The 23873-nt window shown below is 43.0% G+C and overlaps 1 protein-coding gene across 2 annotated transcripts in view; it reads left to right on the top strand.

Moving 5' to 3' along the window:
• Nucleotides 1-23873, top strand: part of TTBK2 (tau tubulin kinase 2) — a 193721-nt gene that overhangs the window by 126755 nt on the left and 43093 nt on the right. For both annotated transcript variants that reach the window (XM_089686883.1, XM_089686882.1), the window contains exons 5-6: nt 12038-12178; nt 16164-16268. In XM_089686883.1, coding sequence (XP_089543009.1) covers nt 12038-12178; nt 16164-16268 — 246 coding nt within the window. The remainder of the gene's footprint in view (nt 1-12037; nt 12179-16163; nt 16269-23873) is intronic.

Here is a 23873-nt window from a genome sequence, read left to right as displayed (position 1 = left end):
AAAACTATTTAACCACTTGCCCTCCTGAGGATTCACCCCTCTTCCTGACCAGGCCATTTTTTTGATGTTCGGCACTGCGCTTTCTCAACTGGTAATGCACAGTCGTGCAATGCTGCACCCAAACGAGATTTATGTCCTTTTTTTCACATAAATAGAGCTTTCTTTGGTGGTATTTGATCACCTGTGCGGTTTTTATTTTTTTGCGCTATAAACAAAAAAAGACTGAAAATATTGAGGAAAAACTATATTTTGCACTTTAAGTTACAAAACACATCCAATAAACTCAGTCATAAATGTAGGCTAAAATGTATTCTGCTACATGTTTTTGGTAAAAAAAAAAATCTCAATAAGTGTATATTTATTGCTTTGTGTGAAAGTTATAGCATCTACAAACTATGGTGTATATATATATTGGAATTTACACAGCTTTTACTTTCTGTCTATCACATTTCTTGAGGTGCTAAAATGGCAGGGCAGTACAACCCCCCACCCCAATGACCCCTTTTTGGAAAGTAGACACCCCAAGGATTTTTCAGAGAGGCATGTTGAGTCCATGAGCATTTTATTTTTTGGCACAAATATTTTGAATTTTTTTTTTTTACAGTTGCCATTTTAATGATATGTTGCTCAAGCATTCCATAAGTATATGTGGAATAACACTCCGAAACACATTCTTCTACTTCTCCCGAGTATGGGGATACCACATGTGAGAGACTTTTTGGCAGCCTAGCTACATACAAGCCCCCCAAATCCAATTACCACCTCTCAGGCTTTCAAAGGGCATATTCCTCATATCACTTCCCCACTACCTACCACAGTTTCGGAGGCTCTAAAATGCTAGGATAACCCCCCCCCCCCATGACCCTTTTTTGGAAAGTAGACACCCCAAGAAATTTGGTAAGAGGCATGGTGAGTATTTTATAGATATCCTTTTTATCACAGTTTGGAAAAGAAAAGAAAAAATAATTTTTTTGCTTTTTTTTCCAAAAACGTGGCAACAAATGAGAACTGCAAAACACTCACCATGCCTCTTAACAAATACTTTGGATTGTCTACTTTCGAAAAAGGGGTCATTTGTAGGGGTTGCTTCTATTATCCTGTTATTTCAGGGCCAACATTGGAAAAGGCTTGGTCTTCAAAAGTGGGTGATGTGTGGCATAAGCTCTGACACTTTTTGTTCCCATGAAAAAACAGTTTTTTGTGCTAGAAAATTACTTTGAACCGCAACATATTATATATTTTTTTTAAAGCAGGGGCCCTAGAGTATAAAATGGTGGGTGTTGAAATTTTTTTTACGTCACAGTATTTGTGCAGCTATTTTTCAAAGCAAATTTTTTGGGAAAAATACACTAGAATTTTTATGCACAAAAACACAATATATTGCACAATTGTTTGATAAATTATAAAAGATGATGTTACGCTGAGTAAATGGATACCAAACATGACATGCTTTAAAATTGCGCATGCCCGTGCAATGGCAACAAAGTATGTACATTTTTTATTTTTGATGGGCGACACTTTAAAAGCCTTTACAGGTCACCAATTTATATTTATACAGGAGGTCTAGTGCTAGAATTACTGCCCTCGATCTGACGTTCGCGGCGATACTTCACATGCATGGTGCAGCCACTGTTTACATACCGGCACGGGGTCAATGCTGGGGGGCAGTTATTTTTGATTTTTTTTTTTTTTTAATGCCATCACAGAAAATGTAAATATCCCCTATAACTTCAATGGGCATTGCCATATATTCTTTTTTGAGAAATCTGGGGTTATTACATTATCTAATCAAACCAAGATCGGTGTGATCAGATGCTTTCCCAATTTTACAAATGGCGCTGTTTATATCCTGCGAAACTGAAGTGATGAAATGCTCGTAGCTTCTGATTTCTTAGACTATAGAGATGATTGGAGCCATTCTGGTCTCTGAACAGCTCTATGGTTAGCCAGCAGAACTTTCGGCTGCATTCTCGGATTCCCCTGTGGCACAGGAGAGCCCAGGAAACCTGTGGAAGGCAGCGGGGGGGCACATGTCCCTTCCCGCTGCTCATAAAAAAACAATTCAGCAGCTAATTGGCTTCTAGGATTGTTTTTACATGAAAGCAGACCACCAGCTGCAAAAAACTACAGTATACCAGGATGATGGATGATGCCTGTAGGTGCAGGCATCATCCCGGTATAACCAGGATGATGTCCAGCGACGTACCAGTACATTGCTGGTCCATGTTGGGCATATATGTATCATCCGAGAACACGGGCATACGATGAATTGGCTCTGTGGACCAATATGACCGCAATTCATTCTTTTCTGTAATGCCCATGTTGAGGGTTAGGCCCAAAAGAGTTTAAAATCAGAAACCGTGAAAGGTTTCCATGCGAACTGTCTAGCAAGAGCTGAATGTGGGTGGGTGGCCATGTATTGTTGTGCGTATAAATTGCCTTGGCCCACAATCAATTGATACAAATCTTCCATGAAAAACAGCGGAGGGGCTAAACACTAGTGCTGGCAGCGACCGGGGCCGATCCTGCGAACTCTGCGTTTTTGTAGACACTATACAAAGGAGGCACTAGTATAGTTCTATTCATGAACAATATATTGATCCGTACAAACACTAAACTAGTAATGGCGGTGATCAGCAAATATCCCAAGCTTTGAACATCTCACGGAGCACTGTTCAATCCATCATCCGAAAATGGAAAGAGTATGTCACAACTGCAAACATACCAATACATGGCCGTCCACCTAAACTGACAGGCCAGGCAAGGAGAGCATTGATCAGAGAAACAGCCAAGTGGCCCATGATAACTCTGGAGGAGCTGCAGAGATCTGTCCACAGGACAACTATTAGTCATGCACTACACAAATCTGGCCTTTATGGAAGAGTGGCAAGAAGAAAGCCATTGTTGAAAAAAAGCCATAAGAAGTCCCGTTTGCAATTTACCAGAAGCCATGTAGCAAACATGTGGAAGAAGGTACTCTGGTCAGATGAGACCAAAATTTAACTTTTTGGTTTAAAAGAAACTATATGTGCAGAAAACGAACACTGCACATCATCCTGAACACACCATCCCCACCGTGAAACATGGTGGCGGCAGCGTCATGTTGTGGGGATGCTTTTCTTCAGTAGGAACAGGGAAGCTGGTCAGAGTTGGTGCGAAGATGGATGGAGACAAATACAAGGCAATCCTAGAAGAAAACCTGTTTTGAGTCTGCAAAAGACCTGAGACTGGGGAAAAGGTTCACCTTCCAGCAGGACAACGTCCCTACCTATACCCAGTCAAAACCAAGACATAAATCAAATTGAGAATCTGTGCCAAGATTTGAAAATTGCTGTTCACAGACGCTCTCCATGCAATCTGACAGGGCTTGAGCTATTTTGCAAAGAAGAATGGGCAAAAATTTCACTCTCTAGATGTGCAAAGCTGGTAGAGACATCCCAAAAAGACTTGCAGCTGTAATTGCACCAAAGGTGGTTCTACAAAGTATTGACTCTGGGGGGCTGAATACAAATGCACGCCACACTTTTCAGATATTTGTAAAAAAAAATTTGAAATTTTGGTTGTAACATGACAAAACGTGGAAAATTTTCAAGGGGTATGAATACTTTTTCAAGCCACTGTATATTTGACACCTAAAAAGTCCCATTGACAGTTACAGTGACACATATAAACAATGAGTAAATAACAGTCATTCTTAAACAGCACTCTATCACTCAATGAATGAGTATGAGAAGCCAAAGTCCACCTTTTATGCTGATGATATTTGGCAAATAGGGTGTCTTCTGCAATCAAAAAAACAATGTCCATAAATTGCAGTCCCAACATCCACTATTGGTTATCCACTTTATTTGCCACAGCTCATCAGGTGACATCCGCACTCACACAGATTGCCTCTCATTTTACTGATCGGTACAGATCGCATGATTCATGATTAGAATACACTATTGTTCATAATGATCAGAATTCTATTTCCCAATTCCAACTTGTCACTTTCCAGTATTGTTTGAAACAAGTTAATTTTTTTTGCATCACAGAGAAGGTCTGGTTTTAGACACTGGTAAATTATTATTATTATACAGTATTTATAAAGCGCCAATAGTTCGCTCAGCGCTGTACATTACAAAGGGGGACAGAACATGTGACAGAACAATACCAATACAATGCAGAACATGAGGGGATTGAGGGCCCTTCGAGCTTACAATCTAGGAGGGAGGGGATGGTGGCACAGGAGGAGATAGCTGTGGGGGATGGAGTGGTAGGAAGAGTGGAGGAGGTCGGCAAGTTAGCAGGGGGTGGGGTAGGCTTCCCTGAAGAGATGGGTTTTCAGGGTGCGCCTAAAGGAGAGGAGAGTAGGTGATAATCTGATGGGTTGGGGCAGGGAGTTCCAGAGGATGGGTGACACCCTGGAGAAGTCCTGGAGGCGGGCATGGGAGGAGGAGACCAGGGAACTAGAGAGAAGGTCTTGTGAGGAGCGGAGTGTGCGTGCTGGGCGGTACTTGGATATTAGGTCGGTGATGCAGTTTGGGGCAGTATGGTGGATAGCTTTGTACGTCAGTGTTAGGATTTTGAATTTGATCCGTTGCGCAATCGGAAGCCAGTGGAGGGATTGGCAGAGGGGGGTGGCGGAAACGGAGCGGTTGGAAAGGTGAATGAGTCTTGCAGCCGTATTCAGGATCGACTGAAGCGGGGATAGCCAGCGGCGAGACAGGCCAGTGAGGAGGGAGTTGCAGTAGTTGAGTCATGATATGATGAGGGAGTGGATGAGCTGTTTAGTGGTTTCTGGAGTTAGGAACGTGCGTATTTTGGCGATGTTGCGGAGGTGGAGTCTGCACGAGTTTGTAAAAGATTGGACTTCGGGCTGGAAGGATAGGTTGGAGTCCAGAATGACACCAAGTACCCTGGCCTGCGGGGCGGGTTTGATGGTGGCGTTGTTGGATGTGATGGAGAAGTCAATGGGGGGTGGTGTCCGGGCTGGTGGAAGACGAGAAACTCTGTTTTGGAGAGGTTCAGTTTAAGGAAGTGGAGTGACACCCAGTCTGATATGTCGCTCAGTAGGTGTGTGATTCGGGCGGAGACCGAGGGGGTGAGGTGGCGGGTTGAGAGATAGATTTGTGTGTCGTCGGCATAGAGGTGGTAGTTGAAGCCGTGAGAGTGTATGAGTTGGCCAAGGGAGGAGGTGTAGATGGAGAAGAGAAGGGGCCCGAGGACAGAGCCTTGAGGGACCCCAACAGAGAGGGGGACTGAGGGGGAGGTGGTAGAGTTATAGGTAATGCTAAAAGAGCGTTGTGACAGGTAGGATGAGAGCCAGGAGAGAGCAGAATCTCTGAGGCCGAGGAAGTGTAGTTTTTTGAGGAGGAGGGGGTGGTCGACTGTGTCGAAGGCCGCAGAGAGGTCAAGGAGTAGGAGCACTGAATAGTGGCCATTAGCTTTGGCGGATAGCAGGTCGTTGGAGAGTTTGAGTAAGGCAGTTTCGGTGGAGTGTAGGGGACGGAAGCCGGACTGTAGGGGATCGAGGAGGTTGTTGTTGAGGTGAGAGCATAGGCGGGTGTAGACTAGGCGCTCGAGGCGTTAAGATGTGAATGGGAGCAGGGAGATGGGTCTGAGGTTGTTCGGGTCATTGGGGTCCAGGGAGGGTTTCTTAAGTATGGGGGTGATGTGTGCATGTTTCAGAGGGGAGGGGAAAGTGCCGGAGGAGAGGGAGAGATTGAAGATGTGGGTGAGGGAGCGTAGGATGGAGGGGGAGGGAGGTCGTAGGAGTTGAGGGGATAGGGTTGAGGGGGCAGGTGGTGAGGCGGGCATCAAAGAGGATCTTGGAGACTTCCTCGATGGTAGTAAGGTCAAAGGTGCGGAGTGTTGGGGGAGTTTCAGTATGAGGAAAGTAGGGTGGGGTGGAAGTGGAGGTCAGAGCAGTGGTGGGGCCGTGGGAGAGGGGTGATGAAGGGGTAGCTGAGTGAGGGGGAACGGGGTTGGAGGGAGTTTGAGCAGCGACGAAGTCCCTGCGGGTTATGTCGAGTGGGAGGGGGGATGAGGGGGTAGCTGTGTGAGAGGGGACGGGTTGAGAGGGCGTGTGAGTTGCGGCGATATCCTTGCGAATTGTGTCAATCTTGTTTTTGAAGTGATTGGCAATCTCAAGGGCCGTGAGTGAGGTGCTGGGTGGAGGTGGAGGTGGGGGTGGCGAGAGTAGAGAGTTGAAGGTGGAGAAGAGTCGGCGAGGATTGGAGGAGAGGGCCTTGATGAGGGTCAGGAAGTAGGCTTGTTTGGCTGCGTGGAGGGAGGAGGTGTAGGTGTGGAAGGCAGATTTGTAGCGGGTTAAGACTTGTTGGTAAATCAGAAATATTGTTTTGTAGTGGCAGCCAAGTCAGTGCAGAGCTATCTTTATGGTATTGAGTAATGTGTTTTGATTAACATTTTAAGGGACTGCATCTGATATCGTCGCTGGGAAGATATTTTAACCAAAATTTTTTTTTCTCTGATGAACTTGCTTTGGCTTTCCAGTTGTCTCCTTGTGTAATAGAAATGCTGGTCTTGTACAAGGTTAGATAACAAGTTGCAAAAGAGGAATACCAAGTAGGTACAAAGGGTACACAAGTTGAGACGGTGGAATTAAGCAATTACAGCTAAAGTATACAAAGCAAAGTATAGTAAATAGAATATCACAAACAAAACCTGCAGATATTAGGCTTTCTCCTTTTGACTATCTGTTAGCAATATAGTTTTATAACATTTGTTATTGGACAAAGGTTTTGAAGGTGTTGTCCATAGATTCTGCCTCCCTGTCTTCCAGTATGTTTGTGAATGCTACAGAGATATATTATGTTCTTCAGGCTTTCTTAAGGCTTGGTCCACACTAGTGCAATTTCAGATGCTACTTGAGTCGCACAGAATCTCATGAAAAAGGGAAATCACATTTTTGTCAATGGTGAAAGTCATGAGGCACTTGTATAAACAGTTTCCATAGCCAGTCTAGAAAGGTGCCGTATTCATGTGCACCTACTGTGAATTGGTTCCAATTAACATTGTCTAAAATTATGGGTGCAGGCGGCAGCTTTCAACTTTTATTTGGTGGAGTTTACTTATTCACAGCAGCAAAGATGTCATAAAAATAAAATCATACATAGGTGGATGCTGCATCGATCTGATACTGCATCTGTCCCCCACCGGCTGAGAATTGAGCGATTAGACACTGCTGATTGCTCAGTTCTCCCCACCATTCTGAGCAGAAAGCGGTGACTGTCAGTCTGCAGCTCTCTACTCTGCCTCTCAAAGCGCTCAATGCAGCAAGTCTGGATCATGTCCTCTTGATGACTTCTTTGCTGCTGTGGAGGGGGCAGGAGCTGCTGGCTCAGGCTCTCAACAGCTCACTGAGATGCTGAGCCAGGTGCCGGATCAGGCTCCCGGGTGAATCCTGGGTGATCTTTTCCCAGACTGGGCTGGCACTGAAACGTCAGCTGACGGTGATCTTTAGCCCACTATCTGCTGAAAACTAGTCATAGGAGTGCAGAATGAATTACTCATGTGATCCACAGGACAAATATTCTTTTAATTGTGGGTTGTTTTTTTTTGTTAATATTGTCAATTTGCCTTTTTGAGGTGCATAGTATGTATTGTATGGCTATGACAACCTATGAGCTCTAGTTTGCCAGCTCCCTTCTACTTGGATTATGATCACTTTCCGATTATGTGTTCTGCAAGTCCTAGGGTCCCATTTTGGGTGACATGAGGGGAGTAGCATACTGAAATTAAACGTTGTTGGTTGTTTAACCTGCCGTATACCTTTTTCCATTTAGGCTTATAGCAGCCCAAGCCCTGACAACCCTATCTGGAATCTAGCATCTGTATGATATCTTGTACTGGTATTCATTTACTGCCTTAATTCCCAGTGTTCTGGAATTTATTTGCCTTTTTTAGGCTTATAGTATCCTTAACCCCTGTCACTGTTTTGGGTACTCTTATGTTTTTGTTTTGTTTTGTTTTTATTTACCAGAGTGACTCCTTTAGTGGATTATACTTTTGATACTATATCGGATGATTTGTCATTTTCTGCTGTTTTCAGACTATTTAACAGCCTTTTAAATGATGAGAACATTGCATCTATATCCCCTGATGGCCTACTGCTTTGACAGTGCTCTTACAGCAGTAATTTATCTTTTTTTTTCTTGTGTACACTTAATTATTACTCTTTTTAATTACTGGACACAAGATAGCATTCTGGAACATTGGGTTATATTGCCACATTCAGGAGAATTAAACACTGGCAAAACTGTATAGTCAGCCCAGGATAACCCCTTCCAGTCCCAGTATGGTTTCGTTTTTTGTTAATGTCCTTAGGGAAAATGTTATTTTCTCTCTGCTCTGAGAGAAGCAAACTTTTTTTTTTTTCTTTTTTACTTTTTATCAAGGCTTTTTTTTCTTTTTTTTTCCAACAAGATTATTCTGTTGCTGCAGAGCCATTGGGTCTCACCTTTGCAGCTTCCCGATTGGTTACTCCTCAGTTTTGCTCTGTGGGCTGTACCTGGACCCTGCCTTGAAGAATTATGGCCCGGCCTGTAATATTTACCTTTCTGCACTGGCCCCTGTGTTAAGCGCTCACCTAGGCAAGTGATGCAATATGTTGTTACAGTGTGCTCTACATGTTCAGGGCTAAGGTGGAACCCAGTACCTGAAGACTCTTTAGGAGGTATGCCCACCACAGGGGAGAAAACTGCCTGGATGGGGTATTGTTACTAAGGGGTCTGTATGGGCACTTTCCAGTACTTGATCACTATGTCTGTTAGCCACAGAATGCCCCCCAGATCACCACTGTAGTAGGTAAGGGAGTTTGTCCCCCTTCTTTGCAGGAGCCTTGTATATGTACTTTATTTCCCATCAAGGCTTAATCTCTTGCTGTTTTGCTGCTTCAGATTGGTCACTGCACCTGATGGGCTGGTGCGATGATAGTTTTATGGGTCGCATGCGCCTTCGAGGGTACTACTGGTCTCTAGTTAGTCATTGCCAAAAATATTGGCACCTGTGCATATAATGCACCACTCCGTCCAGAAAATTGTTGCAGTTACAAATGTTTAGGCATTCTCCTATTTATTTCTTTTGTTTATATTGGAATGACACAAAAAAGTGGAGAAATAAAAAGCCAAATCTGACACATTCCACACAAAACTCCAAAAATGGACTGGACAAAATTACTGGCGCCTTCTAAAAATTGTAATAAATAATTGCATTCCAAGTTTGTAATGCTCCTGTGATTTGCAATTAAACTCACCTGTATCAATTAATTGGTGATGACAATCTAGAAATAACACTGGCAACCAGTTAATGGTGAAAGATTGACTCAACCATTCTATTGTGTTGTGTGCCACATGGAGCATAGAGAAGAGAAAGAGCAGCAAAGAATTGCTGAGGATTTGAGAACAAAAATTGTGGAAAAGCATGGACAATCTCAATGTTACAAGTCCATCTCCAGAGATCTGCATGTTCCTGTGTCCACTGTGTGCAACATTGTCACGTTTACAGCCCATGGCACTGTAGCTAATCTCTCTGGACATTGACAAAAGAGACAAATTGATCAGATTGCACCAAAGGATTCTTCGAATGGTGGATAAACAACTTCCAGACAAATTCAAGCTGACCTTCAGGCACAGGGTACAACTGTTTTCTCACACTATACGTCACCATCTGAATGAAAAGGGACGTTTTGGTAGGAGACCCAGGAGGACCCCACTGCTGCAACAGAAACATAAAAAGCCAGATTGCAGTTTGTCAAAATGTACCCGAGGAAGCCAAAATCCTTTTGGGAGAATGTGTTGTGGACAGACGAAACAAAATGACAGCTATTTGGTAAAGCCCATCATTCTAATGTTTTCAGAAAAAAGCAGTGAGGCCTTTTAAAGAAAAAAATACAGTCCCTACAGTCAAACATGGTGGAGGTTCACTGATGTTTTGGGGTTGCTTTGCTGCTTCTGGCACTGGATGTCTTGACCGTGTGCATGGCATTATCAAATTTGAAGACTACCAAAGAATTCTGGGGTGCAGTCTAGGCCCAGTGTCAAATTTGGTCTCTGTCAAAGATCATGGATTTTACAGCAGGACAGTGACTCAAAGCACACTTCAAAAAGCACCCAGAAATGGTTTCAGACAAAGCGCTGGAGAGTACTGAACAGGCCAGTAAGGAGTCCAGATCTCAATCCCAATAGAGCATCTGGGGAGAGATCTCAAAACAGCAGTTGGGAAAAGAAACCCCTCCAATCTGAGAGACCTTGACCTGTCAGCAAAAGGAGAGTGGTGACAAATTTTAGTAGAGAGGTGTAAGAAACTCCTTAATGGTTACAGGAAACAATTGATTCAGTTATTTTTCCAAAGAGTGTGCTATGAAATATTAGGGGTGCCAATAATTTTGTCCAGTCCAATTTTGGGGTTTTGCATGGAATGTGTCAGATTTGACTTTTTGTTTCTCCACTCTTCTTGTGTCATACCAATACAAACAAAAGAAATAAAAATGAGAATGCCTAAACATTTGTAAGTGCAATACTTTTCTGGACAAAGTGGTCCATTATCTGACAGAAATGCAGGGGTACCAATATTTTTGACCATGGCTGATAAAACTTGAAGCCAGCGCTACAATACTTTGTATGGTCAACTGCATACTGGAGTACATGGCTGTGACACTTTCATGTTTTGTGAGCTAGAGTACATTGGCTGCAATGCCTTTTTAAGCTCTTTCACCTGCATATGTGCCCTGTCCAAGTCTTAGATCTGTCCAGAGTAACGCCTTCCTCTGTTTTCTCTGGGCATGAATTTTCCTGTAACTATGTCAGATTTTGGCTAACCTACCACTGCCATGTTTGCCTACTCAGTACACGGGCTGCAGGTGTTTTACGTGTTTTAAGAGTCTTTCTCTGATGTTGCTGCAGATGATTTTGCACATGTAACTGAGGATGAGGAAGAATCTCTGCTATACTCCATGGATGACTTTGTACTGGAGTGTAGGTTCAGTCCTCTGAAATCTCTTTCAGGTTAAATAATACCATTTCAATACTCATGGGTGCAGTATGCACATACCTAGAGCTCAAACAACCTGCATCTCTACTTCTACTTTGCCAGTCTGGTCTCCCTTAAAAGCTCCCACCTAGTCAAGATCTTCTAGTATATGTGCTACAGCAAAAGCCTTGAAGTCTCTTTTCTCCTGACGGGCCCTGCTGTGCTACCTACCATTGCTGTCATGTCAATTTGCAAATCATTTTTGGTTTTGACCTAGGATATGTCTTGGGTTCACAGTACAATGTTACGTGATCTTCCAGCATATCACAGAGCTCTTGCTTATTGCTCTAAACTACTGTTGATGAGCTTGAGGAAATTTTCCGTCTCGTATCTGGATATTCTTTGACCATCAAGGATACCTTCTTGCTTGTCAGTTTGTTGCTCTTCAGTTTGGCCTGTTCACTACTCCTCATGTCTACACCAGGATACTGGGTCTCTGCTCCCACTTTAATCTCAGGACGTGTGTGTGTGTGTGTGTGTGCGTGCGTGCGTGCGTGCGTGTGTGTGTGTGTAATAAGTGTGTGCCAACATATGACATGTGGAAATTTAAATGGTTGCTGAATTCTCATGACCAAAACAAAACTGCCAGTTTTTTCAAACCGAAACCATATCTGCTGGGTGCATCTTCATATCTCCTGCTTGTGTGCTTCCTGTGCTATATATAAGGGAATGTTAGCCAACTGCCTTTTCTGAACACTGTTTCAGTGGTTAGGAAGAAGGTGACCTTTGTACCTGATCGCTACCACTTAGTTATTTTATTTAATTAAAATATTGATTGCACGGCTGATATAGTACTGTTGCTTTTTTTCCCCACAGACCAATGTTCTTTCTGAAAGTATAATGTCTCACTATTCTTGTACATTTACAAGCCATTCTTTGCTGCTGTTCCTGCTACTGATTTTTGTAATAGCTCTTTGTGTTGATTATATTGCTTCATCAATACTATTATCGATACAAGTGTTCATATGTGCTCATGTGTTTTAATGGTTCTGCTTTGTTTCTTCAGGGTCGGAATCTGGCAGATCTCCGCCGCAGCCAGTCCCGGGGCACTTTTTCCATCAGCACCATGCTGCGACTTGGGAGACAAATTCTGGAGGCAATCGAGAGCATTCATTCTGTAGGGTTCCTTCACAGAGACATCAAACCGGTTAGTACATGACAAATATGTACACTTGGATGTCCTTACAGTGGATCTTTCCCCCCCCCCCCCTATGGTTTTGATAGAGTGAGGCAGGATTTGATCCCCTCTTGGGTCCTTATGACTGTCTGATGAGGTACATCTCGGCTGGTAAAAATAGTATTATGATTCCTTAGACAAGATATAATGTCACATCTCACTGTGTTTTTATAAATAGTGTTTCACTTTTATAATATTATAGTAGCAACAGTTACTTTATTATGCCACTGTAGGCAATGTGATGGCGTAAACAACCCTTGTGATGTGTATATCTTATCTAACTATAGATCTCTGCGCTTTGTTAGTCCTATCCCAGAAAAAAACATCTCTAGCTGTCAGCAACCAATAAATGTACTTCTCTAAAGAATATACTCTATAAAGTCTAAATGGTGAAGTGCTCCCTTATATCAGAAGTACAATAAAAAATTGTATATGAAAAATCCATCAATTTTGATATAAATATAGAAAAAAACCTATATGTACATAATAAGCTATATAAAAAGTCTATCCTCAAACTGTGAAGGGAACTCAATGAAGTTTTGATAACAAAATGGGTAGGAAAGGACTTATGGTCAAATGGGCACAAAAAAAACCATTTTATAATCAGAAAGCAAATTCCTATGGATGTGTAATTATTGTATTATGTGTAGTGGTTTGAGTTGGTGATATTTGTAGTTTTATTATTTTAACAAAAGTAGTTTTAAATGGCGTTTCACTTTACAAAAAATAATCCAATGGAAAGCATTTAGCATTATAATCTTAATTCAAATAAAATTTAAATAAACCAGTAAGAAGATGCCTTAAAGCGTTCTAATAGCCTTGCAACCAATCCTGAGCCCAGTTGCAGATGAAACAAGCACGCATTTGTTAGTGTATAGTAACTAAAGAGGTATATTCAAAAACAAAAATGTATTAAATTGCAGCTCACCAACTTTTAGATGTAGTTGGCTGCATTTGTTTTCTTGTTTAGGCTTTTTTCTTTTATTTTCACCTGCTAATCCAGCTAGTAAGTTTGTTTTATTTTGTAACTTCTTTTAACAGACCAAGCTGTCCAGACAAACCAGTTGGAGGGATGAGGCAAACCATTTAACACTGATAGGGGTGCTTCCACTGATCAGCTGTTATTCATTTATATAAAACTTTTATCCCAAAAGGAAAAAATGTTTGCTGTAACTGCTTATAAAGAGTCAGCTGGCGTTCAGCTTCAATTTGTTAGTCAAGTTTCTATGAATCTGCTAGTCTACTGTTAGGTTCACACTAGCCCACACTCTGTGGGGGAAGGGGGGGTGCCATTCATTCTGAATGGCACCCCCCATGCATCTCATCCTGCAGTGTGATTGTGATATGATCACGGGTGCAGAAACCACATGGTCAAAAAGACCATGCAATTTCCGTGTGACTGCGTTGCAGAAAAGGTGCCTGCGCTGCAGGTACAGCAGCCCATTCAAATGAACCGGGCCTAACACTACTCTCTCCCATGACTGACCATGCTGCTCTCCAAAGGTATGTGCTTCATTTCTTCATTCTGAATGCAGAGGCTCTAAGACAGAAAGTGTGTTACTGGTGGGATCTCCAGATGAAATAAATAAAAAAAAAAAACTAAAAAAAGAAATCTAATGCAGCCACTGCGGTCTAAAGATTGGTAAGCTGTGATTTATTACATTTTTGGTTTTGGGTTTAAAGGATAAGTTTATCTTTTGTTGCATGTTACACATTACACCCATATTCTCCCCTGCATCCAGTGTCACACATTACACCCATATTCTCCCCTGCATCCAGTGTCACATTCAAAATTGTTGTTTCTTCGGTCCCAGAGCAAGTCCTGTCTGCCAAGGCAAAAGATGGCTTGTAGTTCTCAATGGACTGCGAGGGCACTTATGAGTACCCTTTGTAGTTAATTTACACTTCCTCCAGTTTTTCTGCCCATACCTCTGTATGGGCTTTTCTGTTTGAAAACTGAAGGATGTGCCTGTAGTTGCCCGAATTTGCACTCGATAATAAATGCACATTTTTTCAGGAAAAATATATGCCTTTATTCCACCTCCCACTAAGGTAAACTTATCTTTTAATATTGCTTTAAATATTCAAAGAGTGAGGCTCCCAAAGACAGATGTGCAGATTCGGTAAACTAAACACTGAAATCTCACACATGGGAGAAGAAATAAACCCAATAGGAATTGAAACTCTTCAGCATCTGCCAGAGTGTAGAAATCAGGGATGCACAGAAATTTTGGTGGCCAAAACATTTCGGCTGAAAACACAGCTTTCTGCCGTCGGCCGAAATGGAACACTCAGGTTTGTAATGTGATTGGGGGTAGTGAGGAACTTCAAGGACAGACACTTTGGTACATGTGAGAGATGACGGCCTGTAGTAGATGTGTTTTTTCATAGCTCTATCACACTGTTGAGGTGAGGCAACAGGTGAGCAGAAAGGTTTCCCAAACAGCCAGATTACTGATAAGCTAATGTCTACTATTCAGTGCTCCTTCTCCTTGACCTCTCCGCGGCTTTCGACACAGTCGATCACCCCCTCCTCCTCAAAAATCTACACTCCCTTGGCCTCCGAGACTCCGCTCTCTCCTGGCTCTCGTCCTACCTATCACAACGCTCCTTCAGCGTTGCCTATAACGCTACTACTTCCCCCTCACTCCCCCTCTCTGTTGGGGTCCCTCAAGGCTCTGTCCTCAGGCCCCTTCTCTTCTCCATCTACACCTCCTCCCTTGGCCAACTCATACACTCTCACGGCTTCAACTACCACCTCTATGGCGATGACACGCAAATCTATCTCTGGACCCCTCACCTCACCCCTTCAGTCTCCGCCCAAATCACAAGCCTACTGAAAGACATATCAGATTGGATGACGCTCCACTTCCTTAAACTGAACCTCTCCAAAACCGAGCTCCTAGTCTTCCCCCCAGCCCGCACACTACCCCCCACTGACTTCTCTGTCACGTCCAACAAAGCCATCATCAGGCCCGCCTCGCAGTCCAATCTATCCTTCCAGCCCCAAGTCCAATCACTAACAAACTCATGCAGACTCCACCTCCGCAACATCGCCAAAATCTGCACGTTCCTAACCCCAGAAACCACTAAGCAGCTTATCCACTCCCTCATCATATCACGACTCGACTACTGCAACTCCCTCCTTACTGGCCTGCCTCGCCGCTGGCTATCCCCGCTTCAGTCGATCCTGAATACGGCATCCAGACTCATCCACCTTACCAACCGCTCCGTTTCTGCCACCCCCCTCTGCCAATCCTTCCACTGGCTTCCGATCGCTCAACGGATCAAATTCAAAATCCTAACACTGACGTACAAAGCTGTCCATCATACTGCCCCAAACTACATCACCGACCTAATATCCAAATACCACCGAAAACGTACTCTCCACTCCTCACAAGACCTCCTTCTCTCTAGTTCCCTGGTCTCCTCCTTCCATGCCCGCCTCCAGGACTTCTCCAGGGCGTCACCCATCCTCTGGAACTCCCTACCCCAATATATCAGACTATCACCTACTCTCCTCTCCTTTAGGCGCACCCTAAAAACCCACCTCTTCAGGGAAGCCTACCCCACCCCCTGCTAATTGCCGACCTCCTCCACTCTTCCTACCACTCCATCCCCCACAGCTATTTTCTCCTGTACCCCTATCCCCTCCCTCGAACCCCTCGTGTATCGCATTGTATTGTTATTTTACTGTCTCATGTATTGTCTCCCATTGTAATGTACAGCGCTGAGCGAACTGTTGGCGCTTTATAAATACTGTATAATAATAATAAGCGGACTAGTTTTGGCATGGCAAACTGAAATCCTAAACAGGTAGGCATTGTTCCCCTTACGCATCTCAAAATGTCATTTTGATATTTACTGGAGTATACCTGTAATGTTGTGAGCTGATGAAGGTATCTTTTTATTGTCTTTATTGTGTGTGTGACTTTCTTCCCATATGTTTTTACAGTCAAATTTTGCCATGGGTCGTTTCCCCAGCACCTGTAGGAAATGTTTTATGCTGGATTTTGGGCTGGCGCGGCAGTTTACAAACTCCTGTGGAGAAGTACGGCCGGTATGTATGTTTTTAAAATGGAACTTCACTTTCTCAATCAACATTGACTATTTGTAATCCTTATGCTGCTAGCATTTGTAAAAGGAGAGGAAAGTATATCAGATTTACTTGTTTTAAACTTTTCTTTTTTTTTTACATCACTTTAGTTACTTCCTGGAAACATAGGCAAATGATGTCATACATCCCAGGAGTTTTCAGGAGGGGAGGAAGGGTTTTCTCAGGTCAGCACACTCTCCTGCCTCCTGAGCTAAGGGTAGATAGATTCCAGGAAGTATGAATCATCTGCCCTTATGCAAGATGGCCACAGCCAAAAATGCTAGGGGGTGGTTTTTCAAAGTGATTTCACAGCAAAATAAAGCATGGAGACATGGATGGATGCATTTGCTTTGAATATTAAAAATTAATGAAATAGCATTTTTGTTTTGTGTGCTCAGGTGCGGGGTAGCTCTACTTTAATATTACAGTGCACAGGACAATGATGTGCAAATTATACCTCTATATTATGCCATGCTAGGGGGGTAGCAGTGCCTTATACAGGTCTTAAAGAGGAGCTACGGTAATTTCTTAAAAAAAAAAAATTAAGTCATCTGCTACAAATACTGTAGCAGCTGACTTTTAATAAGCCCACACTTACCAGTTCAGGGATTTAGTGCTGTCCTCATCGGTTCAAGTTGGTTCTTCGTTTTTCTTCAGGTCCCTGGTGCAACCACATCCTGTGGCTTCACACCTGGCTTACCACTGTTCATGGGCAAGTCATGCTGCACTTTGTGAATGGATCTGCAGCCTCTTGGGACCTGTGACTTGTCCCAAGAGGTTATGGGCAGAGAGGTGGGAGAGTGAACTTCTGCTCGGATCACATAAGCAATCCAAGCGAAAGTGGGAGCAGGTATCTGTCAAAACCAGGTAACTACTCCCTGAAAAAAAACCAAAATGTTTTTCCGAAAGTGGTGGGGCGTTGAGGAGAAGTGGAACTTCTTTTTAAGATGAAGTTCCACTGTCACGGTCCCCCCATGCTCCCCCTCTCTCTCTCTCCCCCCCCCCTTCCAGATCCCTGCACCCCCCCCCCCCCCATTATATGACCCTGCATGTAGCCCACATAAGTGGTGTGCTGGGCGCCAGGGAGCTGCCTCCTGCTGTGGACCCCACACCTTCCTCCTGGCCGTGTGTGTATATGTGTATGTGTGTGTGTGTGTGTGTGTGTATGTATATATATATATATATATGTGTATGTGTGTGTGTATATACACACTGCGATGCAGAGCCATACAAAGCAGTATGCAGGAGCTGACGGGAGAGATCTGTGTTTATACACAGGTCTCTCCCCTGTCAGAGATACTCAGCGATCACCAGGTGTCGGTGAGTAATCATCTTCTAGGACCCAGGGATTGACAGGCGAAGCCGTGAATGGCGGCGCAGAACTGCAAAATCGTGTGTGTGTGTATATAAGTAAATAAATATATGGTTTTGCGCACACGTGCCACCCTGTAATAGTATTTCTGCTAAAGGGTGGCGCGGAAGCGATTAATGTTTGTAATTGTTTAACTTGTGTTTTTATTCATAGATCCATAAGGTCCACGTAGGCAGTGAACATCCTCCATATACACTATGTTGCCAGAAGTATTGGTCGGCCTGCCTTTACATGCACATAAACTTTAATGGCATCCCAGTCTTAGTCCGTAGGGTTCAATATTGAGTATTGAGTTGGCCCACCTTTTGCAGCTATAACAGCTACAGCTCTTCTAGGAACGCTGTCCACAAGGATTAGGAGTGTGTCTATGGGAATGTTTGACCATTCTTCCAGAAGCACATTTGTGAGGTCAGATACTGATGTCGGACGAGAAGGCCTGGCTTCCAGTCTCCACTCTAATTTATTCCCAAGGTGTTTTATGGGGTGGAGGACAGTTAAGTTCCTCCACCCCAAATTTGCTCATCCATGTCTTTATGGACCTTGCTTTGTGCACTGGTGCGCAGTTATGTTGGAACAGGAAGGGGCCATCCCCAAACTGTTCCCACAAAGTTGGGAGCATGAAATTGTCCAAAATGTCTTGGTATGCTGATACCTTAACAGTTTCCTTCACTGTAATTAAGGGGCCAAGCCCAACCCCTGAAAAACAACCCCACACCATTTCCCCCCTTCACCAAACTTTACACTTGGCACAATGCAGTCAGGCAAGTACCGTTCTAGCAACTGCGGAACCCAGACACATCAGTCGGATTGCCAGACATTGAAGTGTGATTGGTTACTCCAGAGAACGTCTCCACTGCTCTAGAGTCCAGTGGCGGTTTTATACCACTGCATCCAACAGTTTGCATTGCACTTGGTGATATAAGGCTTGGATGCAGCTGCTCGGCCATGGAAACCCATTCCATGAAGCTCTCTACACCTTGTTGTTGTGCTAATCTGAAGGCCACATGAAGTTTGGAGGTCTTTATCTATTGACTCTGCAGACAGTTGGCGAATTCCGCTAACTGTGCGCTTTAGCATGCGCTGACCCCGCTCTCTCATTTTACGTGGCCTACCACTTCGTGGCTGAGTTGCTGTTGTTCCCAGTTGCTTCCACTTTCTTATAATACCACTAACAGTTGACCGTGGAATATTTAGTAGCAAGGACATTTCACAGATGGACTTATTGCACAGGTGGCAACTTATCACGTTACCACGCTTGAATTCACTGAGCTCCCGAGCAGAACATAATCTTTCACAAATGTTTGTAGAAGCAGTCTGCATACCTAGGTGATTGATTTTATACACTGGTGGCCATGGAGATGATTGGAACACCTGAATCCAATAATTTGGAGGGGTGTCCCAACACTTTTGGCAACATAGTGTGTATGTAAAACCTCAGTTTCAAAAAAGTTGGGACGCTGAGTAAAATCTACATTTAAAACAGAATGCAATGATTTGAAAACCTCATAAACCCATATTTTATTCACAATAGAAAATAGAAAACCAAAAATCAAATGTTTAAACTAAAAAAAGTGTACCATTTTTAGAAAAAAAAAAAAGGTAATTTTGAAATTGATGGCACCAACATGTCTTAATAAAAGTTGGGACAGGACCATGTTTACCACGGTGTAGAATCCCGTTTTTTAAACAACACTCTGTAAACATCGGGGAAATGGGGAGGTAAGTTGCTGTAGTTTCAGGAGAGAAATATTGTCCCATTCTTGCCTGACATAGGATTCTAATGGCTGAACAGTCCTGGGTCATATTTTTTATTTCAAGATGCCCCAAATATTTTTAGTTGGTGAAAGGTCTGGACTTCAGGCAGGCCGGTTAGGCACCCAGACTCTTCTATGAAATCATGCTGTTGTCATAGATGCAGTATACATTTTAGCATTGTTCTTCTGAAATATGCAAGGCTTTCCTTGAAAAAAAAAGTCTGGATGAGAGCAAATGCTTCTATAAAACCTGTATATATCTTTCAGCATTGATGGTTCCTTTCCATATACGCAAGCTGCTCATTACATATGCGCTAATGCACCCATCAGAGGTGCAGGATTTTGAACTGAGCACTGTCAACAATTTTGATGGTCCCTCCCCTTAGTACAGAGGATGCAGCATGCATTATCGCCAAAAAACCATGTCACATTTCGATGCGTCTGACCATAGAAACCGTTTTCCACATTGCAACAGACTATTTTAAAAGAGCTTTGGCCCAGAGAAGATGGTGACGTTTCTGGATAATGTTCAGATATGGCTTCTTCTTTGCTTGATAGAGCTTTAACTTTTTTGGATGGCACAGCGATTTTTGAAAGTGTTCCTGAGCCCAAGCATGTCCATCACCGAATCATGCCTCCAGATTCTTTGAATCTTTTGATGATCTTATGTACTGTAGATGATGCTGTACTTTAGAGTCTTTGCAATTTCACATTGAGGAACATTATTTTGAAAGTGTTTGACAATTTTTAGATACCGCTATTCACAAATTGCTGAACCTCTACCCATCTTTACTTCTGAGATACTATTACTCTCTAAGGCTGGCCATACATTATACAATTATCTGCAGATTTTCTGCCCAATTTCCTTTAGATTTACCTTCAACTATGTAGTGCAAGGGCCGGCCTAATTGGATACAACTGAAAGTGTTGTTTAGGTTTGTCCTCCTATTATATGGTTTTTGGTAAATCTAAACCAAAAATCTGCAGATAATTGTATAATGTATGGCCAGCCTAAGATGCTCTTTTTTTTTTATACCCAGTCATGTTACTGACCTGTTGCCAATTAACCTAATTATGCAAAATGTTCTTCCAGCTCTTCCTTGTTAGTACCACTTACTCTGATGGCAGCAACATGTCTCAAAAAAGTTGGGAAGGGCAATAAAAAGCTGGCAATTTTGAAATTACCTTTTTTTCTTAAAATGGCACATTCTATTTTCTGTGGTGAATAAAATACGAGTTTATGAGATTTGGAAATCATTGCATTAGGTTTTTATATAGATTTGACAGAGCATCCCAACTTTTTTGGAATTGGGGGTTGTATAATTTTTTTTTTTTTTTAATCTAAATTGCGTTGGGTTTACACTGCAACACGTCAGATAATTTGGCTATTGCTCAGATCGAGGTGGTTACTGAACTAGTATACTATCAAAGTAGTAAATATACAGCAAAGCCATGTATAAAATTGTCCATTACACATAGACCTATAATGCCCTGACAGCTTTGTTCTTGAACTTTATACCACTTAATTGGTATATAATGGTCCTGGAAATCAATGCTGATGCCCTGTTTTATTTTGGTCCTGCTCAGCACCTTAATTAAGAATGATTGGTAGCAAAGTATGCATTAAATTAGCCTCTATACAGGCCTAGACAAATGAGATGTCGGTTACTGCAGGACTGTCTTCAGCACTAACAAATGTTTTTGATTGTTCTGACATATTTCAGGCAACGCTGGTCACATAATTGTGTTTCCTTGTTTGAAAGGAGAGCGGAGGATTTGATTTGTTGCATAACAGATTTGCATCAGCTGCTGGCAGAGCCTTAACTTGATTTGCATTCAGGCACCTGGCTTTCAGCAGCCTGGCCACTAATGATGTGAAAATGAGATTTGTGAAGGAATGCAGTGAACAGAGGGGGAGCTCTATTTTCCTTCAACTCTAGTTTGTATAAAATTCAGTAAAACTGAACTCCGGACAAGCAAAGATTAAATACAAAACATAGAGGCATTTTGCTACCCTAAAAATAATTTTTACTTCTGTCCATACAGCACTGAGATTTATCCAGCCCTGTCACATAGCACACACAGATGCCTGACACCATACTTTCTGTTACAGTTAACAGGTGTGTCCACTTCAGCCTCCTGACTGGATAATGAAAGAGCAGAATCAGACCTAAAAGAACATATCTTTGCTCGCTCTATTCTCTTCTCCTCGTCAACACATTTTGTATGTAGCATATCTGATCTCTCTCCCTCTCCCAGTCAAAGTGCTGCTGTACAGCAAATTGTTAGAGACTGACAGGAGGTCAAATTCAGTTGCATTAACAGTACATTCAATTATTAGTCAATCGATGCATAGCTACATTAAATTACTATGTGTCTTCTATATTTGTCTGGGGTTTGGCTTCAAATTGGCTTCCTGGTTCCATTTTTAACCTAATGCTGGCTCTTCGGAAATAGAATGTTAATGTTTCATTGTGAGGCATCATGGGAATGATTTATAAATTATGCAAAAACAAGTAGTTTTTATATACAGTATGAACCATATGTCCTCTAGAATCATTTCCAGCGAAGGGTACAAAACGAATGAGAACAGTTGGCTGTTCCGATGATAATCCCTATTATAAATCATTTCTGGTGACTTTTCATTACGTCTTCTGTTCTCTGCTCACATAACTTTTGTCAGGTCTTTAAGATCTTTTTCTTGTTGGGGAAAACCTGATAATTACTAGTTTGGTGCAATCAGATAGGCCTTTGTGTGAATCCATTGTGGAAATGTCCTGTATTACCTGGGAACTGATAGCTTCAAGCACTTAGTAACATGGACAATAGATGACAAAGTTTGCTAGTTATTTAAAAAGACCGGCTGAGTTTTTCCAATAATATGGGCAGAACAGACAACTGCGCAGGGCCCATGGGGTTGCTAAAAAAGAAATAAAAAATGTCAGTGCTAATTATTATAGTAAGACAATATTTAACTTGCCAAGTCTTTAGACCTTTAAGGTAATCACCTGGAAACATTGTTTCCATGCTATCTGCCACCACTAAGGCTCGGTTCACATATGTGCGGGTGGTGCTGCTGCGAATTCGCACAAAAATCCGTGCAGCCGCACCACCCACACAGAAGAATGCGGACCTGCGGACAGGTGACATTAATTCTAATGGCATGCCGCCCGCACTGGAAATCGCAACCACACTGGGAACCGAGGTTCCCGTGTGGGCTGCGGTTTCCAAAGAAGTGCAGGGACTTCTTCCCTGCGTGTCCCGGGGCAAATGAATGGGCTCTTGTGCCCACGCAAAACGCGGCCCACAGGAACGCACATATGTGAACCAGGGCTTAGGGCCAGTTCACACTAGAATGTGGTGCGGGAAACTCGTGTTTCCTACACCATGTTCACAATGCACTACACTTAGGGCTCGTTCACACTTGGCTGTTTTACCAACGCTTGCCAAACGCCCCTATAGCGTTTGGCAAGCGTTGGTCCGGCGTTTGTGGAGCGTTTTTTAACGCTCCGCAAACGCCGCATGCGCGGTTTAGCGGCCGTTGCTAGGCGTTTGCCGAGCGTTAATAACAAACGCCTATAATGCGGTTTGAGTGGTGTTACCACTCCGCAAACTCTCCGCAACCGCTTCGCAAACGCCGGCCGGGCGTTTGCGGAGCGGTACCATAGACGAGAATAGAAGGCTTCAAAGCCTCCTGACTCTACCAGAGGCGTTCGTTTTGCTGCGACGCGACGCAAACGCTCCCGTTAGAACAGCACCATGTGCTGTAATATGCAGAATTGGCAGAGGCGTTTGGGAAGCGGTAAAAACGCTTCCCAAACACCTCTCTGCCGCCTGCACACAACGCTAGTGTGAACGTAGCCTTAGTCTGCAGTGCGTGTCAGTGTTAACCTAACAACATCCCAAGTGCAGTACAGTATTACCATGTGATCCAGTTTCCTTGCTTTATTTTTACAGCATGCACTACTTTTTAATGCGGTCAGACACGATTTTAGTATGATTTCAGATGAATGGGCAAAATCACACTGCACCCAGATCGCATGTAAATCACACAGGAACACACAACATACTCCTGTGCCATTCATGGTGTGAACCAGCCCAAATTAAACTCTGTATTCCAAATCCATACAAAATTCTTTACAACTGCACGTCAGAAGCAAAACACACATCCTTCTATACATTGATCCTTATGCATGATCGTATTACAACGGGGCGAGGGGCATGTACCTTGCACTGGCCAGAGTTCAAAATACATTTAATTATATAGTTGAGTTGAAAAAAGACACAGATCCATCTAGTTCAACCAATAGAGAAAAAAATTAAATAATAAAACCCTTATATACAGACTCTTATATGCACAGCTGTTCTAGAAGAAGGCAAAAAACCCTCCCGCCAGTGGGGCATAAAATAAATCCCTACCTGATTTCCCAGAAGGCCATTGTA

Source organism: Staurois parvus, unplaced genomic scaffold (genome assembly GCF_062004578.1).
Source record: "Staurois parvus isolate SC_StPar_1 unplaced genomic scaffold, SC_StPar_1.0 ptg000414l, whole genome shotgun sequence".
Classification (NCBI taxonomy): domain Eukaryota; kingdom Metazoa; phylum Chordata; class Amphibia; order Anura; family Ranidae; genus Staurois; species Staurois parvus.
Note: the sequence above shows the minus strand (reverse complement) of the source record. Positions and strands in the feature narration are given on the sequence as shown.